The sequence below is a fragment of the Vombatus ursinus genome, unplaced genomic scaffold (assembly GCF_900497805.2).
Source record: "Vombatus ursinus unplaced genomic scaffold, bare-nosed wombat genome assembly UNPS02014803.1, whole genome shotgun sequence".
NCBI classification, from domain to species: Eukaryota; Metazoa; Chordata; class Mammalia; order Diprotodontia; family Vombatidae; genus Vombatus; species Vombatus ursinus.
In genome coordinates, this window is record NW_020954581.1 from 2,481,946 (window position 1) to 2,492,524 (window position 10,579).

A 10,579-nucleotide genomic window follows, 5' to 3' on the forward strand; every position below is an offset into this window, starting at 1 on the left:
CTACGCTCAAAATGCAGAATGGTCCCCCACAGAAAAAAGTCAAGGGGTTCAAGGAATGCCTTACCACATGTTCAGGGAGAATGAAGGGATAAATATAAAATAAAAACAAGGAAGGGTTTCCCTGTCAAGACAAAGAAAAAAGGATCTTAAGAAACAGAAAACAAAGCTGGCCAGGTAGAAGAAAGTGAGACAGAGGCAAAAGAAGAGAAGATGTGAAGCTGCAGGGAGGAGGGTGAACTCTCTGAGGAAGAGGCATTTGCTTGTCCCCCAAAGGATAACAGTGGATCCACCACTAGAAGGGTCTGAGGAGGAAGAGAGCAGCAGCGGTGGGTGATTTCCCACTGAGCGAACTAAAGCAGTTCTTTGTTGGCCTGAAACAGCAACAGAAAGGGCCTTCCTGGTGCAGGCATCCAGGATGCAACAGAGACCTTCCTAAGACTTATAAACCAGAGAACTTACTAGCCATTTCTAGAGAATTCTATGAACACAAATAATACTAACTAACATACAAAATCTACAAAGTACTGCTAAAGATAACAAAATCTTGGGCAAAAACCTCAGGAACCTAAGTGTTGTTTCATCATTGTTCTCAGATCAGAAGGATTACCTTCTGAAGAGAATTGAAGATTTGATAAATGACCCTCTCATTAAAGACATGGTGCCAGCAAAAGGTATTTAGATTCCATACCCAAGTTTAAAAAACAGGAATGACAAGCTCCTGGTCCAGAATGGAATCCACCTAACAATATTTGGTAAGAGTATCTTCAAAAGGGTTTTAAGCTGAAAATGAAACGTATAATGAAGATACTTTCTCTGTACATCTGTCAAACTAGATACTTCTATAGAATAGCTACTATGTAAGATGAAGAAAACAGACAATTCTCAGTAGTTCAAAGGAGAAAAAAATCCAAGGAAGGAGCCAACAATAACACCAATGGTCTTGGTTAGCTATAAATATAAGCACAATGTACAGGTAAGAAGAGGAACTAATGCTCCTAATAGAAGGATGATAATTTGACCATAAAAGTGCCACTGAGTGTTGGTGGGATGACACTGATAATTGGTACATGATACAAAAGGCACAGGTGTTTAGGTTATTCTGCTTCAGTTTTCTCTTCAAAGAAGAAAGATCTTTGGACTAGTAAAGAGAATAAAAATGATTAACAGGGAGCTGATATCCAAGATTAGCAGGCAGATAGTAAGACAATCTCTCTCTGTCCATGATGAGTTCATGTTTCCAGGCCAAGATGAACTATATCCTTCCGCCCTAAAATTGGCAGATGTGACTACTAAGCTATTATCGGGGATCTCTGAAAGATCATGGAGAACAAGGGAAGTAAAACAGGATTAGAGAATGGCAAATTTTCCAATTTTCAAAAAAGAGAACTGTGACAATACCTTCAATTCTTGACCATATTATAGACGATATATTTAATGCAATACTTATAAAGAGTTACAAAAAAAAAAGCCAGCATTACTTCATCAAGGACAGGTCACGACAAACCCCATTTACTTCATTCACTGTCCAAGTTACTAGACTTGTAAATCAAAGGAATGCTTTCATTTACCTAAATTTTAGCAAAGTTTTTGAACAAATGTCTATCTTGTTTAGGAGAACAAGAGGTAGAAATACGAGTAAGATGACAATATAGTTAAGTGAATTCGGAACTGGCTGAATGGCCAGAATCAAAGAGTAGTCACTAACAGCTGTATATCACCTTGGAAGCAGGTATCTGGTGAAATTCCTCAGGGATGTGAGAGTGGCTCTTAGCCAAAGGCATAGATAGTATGTTTATCAAATTTGCAGATAGTACAAAATTAGCTAGCTAATTTATGAGAAAACAAAGTTAGGATTCCAAAATATGTTCAGACAATAATGGGTTAAATCCAACAAACTGATAACCAGACCACATTAGAATATTGTGTTCAGTTCCAAGTGCCATATTTAACAAAGGATATTGATAAGCTAGGAAGCATACAGAGAATGGAAACCAAGATGCCGAGGACCTCAAGTACATATCACATAAAGATGGGCTAAAGGAATTATGCATGTTTAGACTGGCAAAGAGGAGATTTAGAGAGGACACTGTAATGAGCTGTCACACAAAAAAAAGGAACAATTGCTTTTTGGTTCCAGAGAACAGGACTAAGAGGAATGGGCAGAAGTGTCAAGAGGCCAATTTAGGCCCACTGTGAGGTAAAACTTCTAAACAGGTTATCTCAGAAGGGAGTTAGCTCCTTTTCATCAGGTTTCTTCATGTAAGGACTGGATGACTATTTGTTGAGGACCTTATTAAGGTAAAGCTTTGATCAGGGCAGTCTTTGAGCTCCCAATTCTGAGACCTTGGGACACTTGAAACATAATTATTACAAAAAAGACAATGTATATCAGGCCTTTTGTAACTATGAAAGGCCACGTAAATAATGATTTTTATTAACATTCTTAAAGTACATAGAACTTAATTAGATCTCTTATTAATTCCATTACATAACTGAAAATTTTACCTGTGAAATCTGAAAAAGATGTAATCCCGCTGATTATGAAATGTTGCAACTTGCCTTCCAATAAACTGAGGATCATGGGGGAAGAGAGAAGCAAACATACGTCCAATGGAATGACCCAGTCTTGTTGTAAAATTATTCAGAATTACTTCAGGTGAATGTTGGGTGGGTTCTTTCCCTTTCCTCTGGAACAATTTTGCAGAATTACTACAGGTTTAAGAGAGCTAACATAGTTCTAGCCATAACTGTAGAGCACACACCAATATTTCTTTAGTTATCATCTTAAAATGATGCAAGAAAGCATTCTTTATTCCAATGTCAAGTAAGAACTTATTCAAAATAAACAGTTAAAGTATCTATTTTTAAAGAATAGCTTAGCAGATTAATTTAACTTCTGCAACTTTTAGATCTTGATAGTCACTTCAGTCTAAAACCAGAGACTGAGACAACAGGCATTCAGCACAAATGTTCCCCCAAATTACTTACAGATTAAAGAAAGTCCTATCCACAGAAAGACAGGGCAACTCTCATCGTTAGATTGCCTTTATTTTTATGAGAACTTGGCACTAATGGAAATATGTTACATTTTCTAATATTCATAAAAATAAAAATGGAATATTACAATTTGTACACTTCTAAAAATTAGAAAAATGGAATGGAAGCAATTAAAAAGCTGTTCTCCGGCAAAGAACAAAACAATTCATGCTTCAATAAGAACAGAAAAAAGTTTTCTGTAAGCATTATTAGGAAGGATACAATTTAGAAATATGCATAGTAATACTTCAAGCAAAGGGATAAACAAAAAAACTTACCTTTATCTCTTTACGGAGGCGAACACTGCTCATTCTAAAATGAGCAGTTGGACCATGAGGCAAATGACTTAAAACAAGTCCATCTGATTACAAAATTAAGAATGAATAGAAATTGAACTGATCCAAATACTGCAATTTATGAAACTAGTCCCCTAGATACTTAGAATACTTATAATCTTTATCTTGTTTTCTTTTAAATTGGGTCTGAGGATGGGGAGAGAAAACAAATGCTTGCTAATTGAAAAATAAAATAAATTGGAAAAAAATAAACTACTCTAACTTTACTGAGTCATTTTTCTAGATACATAAAAATATCTCAGGTTACAAACTGGCATGTGGGAAGTCAATCTCAAAATATACATTTCTACCTACACAGACTACATAAGTCACTATCTTCTTGGCCCCACTCTCTGACCTTGCAGCCATTACTTCCAATATACAGATATCATGACCATGAATAAGCATTTACTAAGTACCTACTATGTGTGCTAAGCCCTAAGTGAAGTATGAACCCAGGGGGCTTACTTGTGCAATGAATTCTAATGCTGTTACACGGCTCACCAACTTCAGTGGGGAGATGACTGGTGCCAATGCTCAGCAATGTAGGTCAGACTAAGAGTTGTCATCATCCTCCTGTCCACTCTCTTCATTGATAGCCCTCAAAGAAGCAGTCACGTTTCCCCTGGACTTTCAGGGCAGTAGCAAGATAATCTGGGACATTCCACCCACACCAGCTGCACCAGTAATATCAGCAGCAGGGGCTAGAAATCTGTTACACTAGGTATATGGAAATGAGTTGCCTCCAACTTTGGGGAAGATGTTTTAAACCTCAAAGGTTCATACTATAGGGAAAGTGGGCTGATGGAAGGCTCAAGTGAGATAATATCTAAAAAGTACTGCAAATTTTAACATGCCATATAAATGTCTGTTATAACCATAAACAGAAATAGGGAGAAAAATGAGCTTCATTTGTTTGGTGCTTTTTGAAGCAATAAAAAAAAATGACAGCATTTGCCTTGAAACAGAATATTTTTCTAAAACAGTTAAATATGGGTCTGGTGATGGATTGCATGTCTGCCATCCAAGGACTAGCCCAGCTTAAGCTGGAGAGGCTCAGCACTGATTTAATGGCAGAGTGATGAATTTTTTGGTCACAACTCTCAAGGACCATCTCCTACACTCCAGAAGGGCTGTGATCTGCAGAGGGAGGTCCCACACCAACAAAATTACAGAGCCTTGAAACACCAGAATTAACAAAGCAAGTAACGTAGTTGCTATGCTACATTCCACTCACAAGCCAACTGAGGAAAATGATGGTACCCATGAGCACCCTGTCACAAAGTTCTTTTCAGTCTATTTTAGTTTCCCAAGTTATTAGTGTAAGTGTGTAGTTATATTTATTTAACTCATTACCCTGAAAATTTCTGTCCTATTAAAATTAAAAAAAAAAAGATACCAAATTTGCTTCAAGTTTTTTTTTTTTGGAAAGTTTTTTGTTTTTGTTTTTTTAAACACGTTGCCTTAAGAAAAGATTCTTCATCATAGACTGAGTCAGAAAGGACCTTAGCATCTAGTCTACTCTCATTTTACAGATGAAGAAACTGAGGCCCAAAATGGTCATCTGATTTGCCTAAAGCCCAAAAGTCTCAAAGATCATTAAGTGGCAGAAGTGTAATGTGTAGTCTTGGCAACATGAAAAACAGCTCCACTCTATTTTCTGAATTCTTAGTAATTTAATTCCAATAATATCGGTACATTACAGGTAGGCTTCCTTAATGCACTAAAACTTGTCCTACTGATTTTTAGAAATAGATCTTATTTTTTTCTTATTCCTAAGTTTGGTGATAGCTTGTAGAAGCATTAGAAAAACTTGCTTCAATGACACATTCATCTTGAGATAGGATAAACAACAGCAAGAGGCTGTCTGTGGTTGGTAGCAACTAACGTATCAAGAATTTTTTATTCAAATTAAAAAAAGAACCACAGTGAAGAAATGTACTTATTTTTCTTTATCAAAGGATACTCGGTATTTTACGATCTTCATTGATAACAATCAGATCTGTGAAATCTCGGGAGATACACTGGGGGATAATTCTTTTCAGAGCTAGTCCTCTTCGGTAATAAACATGTGAGTTTGGTATAACAGTAGACAGTTGTTCGCAGAACCTCACTGTTCTCTGCAAAACAAAACTTTTTAAAATCTCTTATGATGATAACAAAGAATCACACAGTAAAGTCAGACAAGAGCACTACTTCATTCTTGCACTACAGTTTTAGATGGCAATCCAAAAGACAGCTCTCCTTAACAGCCTTAACCTGGATTACCAAGATCTCATTATTTATCTTATTCACAAAGAGAATGCTAAATGTTAAAACTGATGAATATTAAGAGTCAGGAAACTAAACAAACAGGGCTATTATCAGATAGTTTAGTAAATATGTTTACCCCACGAGGTCTATCTGATGTGGTAATAAGAATCTTGGGAGAAGTCTGTCGGTTGAAATGAGAAGCAAATTCATCTGTAGCTTCATCATAGGCAACCTAAGAACAAAAGATGCATGAATTTAAAAATAGTATAATGGCAAAAATATGATAATGACCTAAAGCACTGAAGGAAGTTTGATACCAAAACAAAACAAAAACCCCAACAAGAAACCTAAAAAAACTTGGCTGTTTAGGTCAATTTATTAAAAAACAAACATTTATTCTTTCATTTATTTTTTTCTCCCTATTCGATTCTGGATCCGGCAAAGTAACTGCAGTTTCTGCCAAGACATATGCATGTAAGTATATTGATATACAGTTCCTACGGGTCAGCTTTATAGGTCATCTGTTCAACAATAAGCATTCCTCTATTTTTTCTTTTGAGATATTGTGAACAAATGAATGAGAAAGCATTGTTATTAAGACCCAGAATGTGCCAAGCACTGAACTAAATGTTGGGGATACAAAAACAAAATCAAAGACAGTCCCTGCCCTCAGGGACCTTCATTCCAAAAGGAGAAAAAACACCCAGGGGAGTGTTGACCAGGGAGGGGCACTTTGTTTCAGAAAATTACAGGGAAGGCCAAAAAGGAACAGGGGAACACAGTCATCCAGGAACAAAGGCAGAGCTCAAGTGATCTTGGTTCAGAAACTGGAGCCGGTGAGGATGTCTACTGTAGCCCTGGAGGACATAGCCAGAGAGAAGAGGGTGAAGTAAAGCACAGTGGGAGTTGGAAAGGCCATCACTATTAGGAAGAGCAGAACTCCAGGGCAAAAGTTCCTCTAGACTCCAGCTCGGTCTCTGGACTGGTGAGCAAGGTAGGTAGAGAGGTGTGGAGGAGGTGGTGGAAGGGGGAAGAGTTGAAGATTGTGGGTCTTATTTAGGTAGTTCTGTACAGTTATCAGCATGACATCATCTACAAAAGGAGCATCTGAAGGACCTCAACATCCATAGGCAATCCCTTTTCTACTTGGATTTCGTCCTGGACTCTATGGCAATGGCAAACAACTGTAGCAAGTTCACATCTGCTTATGCTTTTCTCAAAATCAGAGGATTCAACAGAGTTATCTGTTGTATTTTTCAGATACTTCTATGATCTTAACATATGCATGGAAGACTGGTCAACCAAATCAAATGTTTTGTTTTGTTTTTTATAGTCAACAAATAAGCACCCTGGGATCTTTTATTCTCTGTAAATTTTAGTCAAAAGTGTGACTGTAAAGACACGGTCTACCAGGCGGCCCGCCTATGTCCCCTCCTTCCCAGAGACTTCCTAGTCACAGCCAGAACTAGGTCTCTGGCCTGTTTTCATGACAACACCTTCCTTGTCCAGTACTCTTGATGCCTTTCTTGGATCAGACCTACCCCAAACTGCCAGCTCCTGCATCTGTCTAGACTCTACCAGGTTACATCTTTCTCTGCTCCTGCCTGTTGTGATTAGGTCCTCCTAGAGCTCACAGGAACATCACCACTAGCTGTCAAAAGGCTGGACATTCAGGAAACCCTTGAGAAATCTCATCATCTGTCTCCCTACCTACGGATAATCGGTTTCATCATGGCTATCTGCTACGTTTTTTTCTATGTTTTACAGAATACCAAGAACTGTGAAGTAGAATCTAAATGTATAGCAAGAAGGATATGCTACGATGGAGATGGAGATGCTATGATGCAATGACGGAGAAAATCGTTATGGAAAACCCGGCTGTGTCTTTTCCATATTTGGTCTGCCTGCTGTACTGTTTCATTTAAAAATATTTGGGCAATGATCTATATTAAACTGGTTATAATACTGAACTTTCTACAAACTCATTTTCCCTGCCTGTTTCTTACTATTTTCTGGGGCAATACTGCTCATCTCCAATCTGCTAATATCCCCATTTCTGTTACAGGCATCACAATGCTGCCTGTCAAGCAGGTTCACTCACAGCTTTGGAATCAACCTGTATTCTTCCTTCTCCTTCTGCCCCTCAACCACCAGACGCCAAGTTTGATATCAATTCTACTTTCACAAGACCTTTAAGCAGGAGCACTGGATGTTGAGTCTCCAGATTTGGGTTTGACTTCTGGTACTGCTAGTCATTCAACCTCAGAGAGTCTCAAGTATAAAGGAGGAAGTTCTCTTTTCCAGATTTAATCCTATAATTATGACCCTTTCCCCTTATACCACCACCACTCAAGTACAAGTTCTTGTCACCTCTTATCTGTAATAGCCTCCTAACTAACTTGCTGCTTTCGATTTCTCTACTTCCCAATCCACTACCCACAAAGTTGGCAAATTCATGTCTCTAAAACACAGGTCCCACCATGGTACCACCATGCTCAGGAATCTGCAGCAGCTCATCAGAAGGCAAACTCCTCTGTTTGGCAATTAATGCCATTCATGAACTGGCACAGGCCTTCCTTTGCAGACTTATTTCTCAGTACTTCTCATTACCTCTATGTTCCAACCAAACTGGCCTCCATCTGTTGCATTCCAATGCCTATCTCCATGGCTATCCACTCCTTCCCAGAATGCTTCCCTCTCGGTACCCTCTGGAACTGAATGTTCCACAGGGTCTGGTACCTTCTAGACTTAGCTCAAAGCCATTTCCCAGTATCTTTCCTGATCTCCCAGCTGTTACTGCTCTCCCTCACCCCAAAATTATTTTCTATTTACTCCTCTGTGTCTATGTTGTATTCTTCAAGGAGAGGGTAAATGCCATGAGGCAGAATGGACTGTATCATCTTTGACCTCCTAGCATCTAGCTTGAACATAGAATGTATCATGGAACAAAAACTTCTTCTGAAGACCTCTGAAAATGAGTTTGTAAGGGGCAGCTAGGTGGCACAGTGGATAGAGCACCGGCCCTAAAATCAGGAGGACCTGAGTTCAAATCCAGCCTCAGACCAAACATTTGACACTTACTAGCTGTGTGACCCTGAGCAAGTCACTTAACCCCAACTGCCTTAAAAAAGAAAAAGAAAAAGAAAAGAAAATGAGTTTGTAGACCAAACTTCCATTGCTGTCTTTCTCTATTTGGCAAGGAAATAAAATGTATGCTGGCTTCGGCAGATTCTAGCCCCTTCTATCCTCCTTGTCATTGCAATTACTTTATATCACAAACTTTCTTCAAAAATGGCACTAGTTCCAATGTGTGTTCCTTTACCATTTTTAAATGCCAATAGCTTGTTTAAATAAGTCAAGTTGGTAAAGTTTTAATTGTATAGTTAAATAATATCACTTCTACACTTTTTTCTAACTTGACACTAGTTTTGATCTTTGCTTTAACAAGTCAATAGTTTGACTGTACACAGAGAGCTAACTTGGAAACAATTCACACAAATAACCAATCGTTTCTTGTCTGTTAGGACAGTCAATTTCTTTTTTTTTTTTTGAGCGATTTTTTTTTTAGTGGTTGTCACATCTACCTCCAGACTCTTCATAATGAAAATATTCATTAGTTCATTCATATTTATATTTTAACAAGTAGTAATAATGAGTGAATTGTGTCTGCTTTCGAGAGGCTGATTACCAGGTTGGCTGTAAAAGCAACTAATTTTTTGGCGGCAGTAATTCTTAAAGACTAAGTTAAAGAGGCAACTGTGATCTGCTCAGACAGTGTCCACATGGAAACTGATGAATTCCTTTAAAATCAAATTGATAATACTTTGAAAAGTTGCCTGCAATACTTCTGTTTTTTGTTTCTGTTTGTTTTTTTTGCTAAGCAATGGTGTTAAGTGACTTGCCCAGGGTCACACAGCTAGTAAGTGTCCAGTGTCTGAGGCCAGATTTGAACTCAGTTCCTCCTGACTCCAGGGTCTGGACTCTACCCACTGCACCACCCTGCAATACTTCTGATCACACTCTACCTCTCAACCAACTTTGAGTAATTTTCAGATCCTTCCCACTTCTTAGATTCTCTGACCTCCTCAGCTTCCATGGATTCAAAGTGTCATCTCTGAAGATGGTTCCCAGATCTGTATTACCCAGCTCAAATCTCTCACCTGAGCTTCACCAATCTGCCTACTTGAGATCTCAAACTGAATGTTCCACAGGCATCTCAGATTACCACCATCCTAGTTCAGACCCTACCTGGACTACTGAAATACTATCCTTCTGGCTGCTCTCCCCACTCCAGTCTCCCTCATTCCCATCCACAACTCCACACAGCTGCCAAAGTGATCTACCTAAATCTAAGTTTGACCATTCTATAGCTTCTTATGGGGGTATGTGAAGGGAATATGTATTATTATAATGCTTACTATGTGCAAGGCACTGTTTTAAGCACTTTGCAAATATCTCATCTGATCCTCATAACAACCTCGAAGATTAGTGCTGCATTATCACCATTTTACAGATGAGGAAACTGAGGCAAACTGAGGTGAAGTGATATGCCCAACGTCACACAAGCTAATGCGTGTCTGAGGCCAGATTTGAAATCAGGTCTTCCTAAAAGCAGAACCAGGATTCTAACCACCTAGCTGCCTTATTACCATTTGGGATCAATTATAAACAACTGTGGCATTTAAAATGTCATACAAGCTGGTCTCTTCCTATCTTTCCACTCCACATTTCTCTAGTCCATCCACAGTGGACTGCTTGCTATTCCTCACTCCCGTATCCGTGACTCTGCTCTGGTTGTGCCTCATGCCCAGGATGGTGGCTTCTCCTTCTGCTGGTTTCTTTTCCAGATGGACTCAATTCAAGCACTGCTTTCTGGAGAAGGCCTTCCCTGGTTCCATTAGGATTCCAGGCCTTTCTCTCCCAGGTTACTCTGAATCTGTTATATATGCGTCTTG

General features: G+C 38.7%; 1 protein-coding gene across 1 annotated transcript in view; it reads right to left on the bottom strand.

Moving 5' to 3' along the window:
• The window catches only part of RPF1 (ribosome production factor 1 homolog), a 33,187-nt gene that overhangs the window by 7,863 nt on the left and 14,745 nt on the right, over positions 1–10,579 (bottom strand). The window contains exons 4-7 of the mRNA XM_027873958.1: positions 5,761–5,856; positions 5,338–5,491; positions 3,315–3,397; positions 2,506–2,687 (exon numbers count right to left, since the gene is read on the bottom strand). Of these exons, the coding sequence (XP_027729759.1) occupies positions 2,506–2,687; positions 3,315–3,397; positions 5,338–5,491; positions 5,761–5,856 (515 nt within the window). The remainder of the gene's footprint in view (positions 1–2,505; positions 2,688–3,314; positions 3,398–5,337; positions 5,492–5,760; positions 5,857–10,579) is intronic.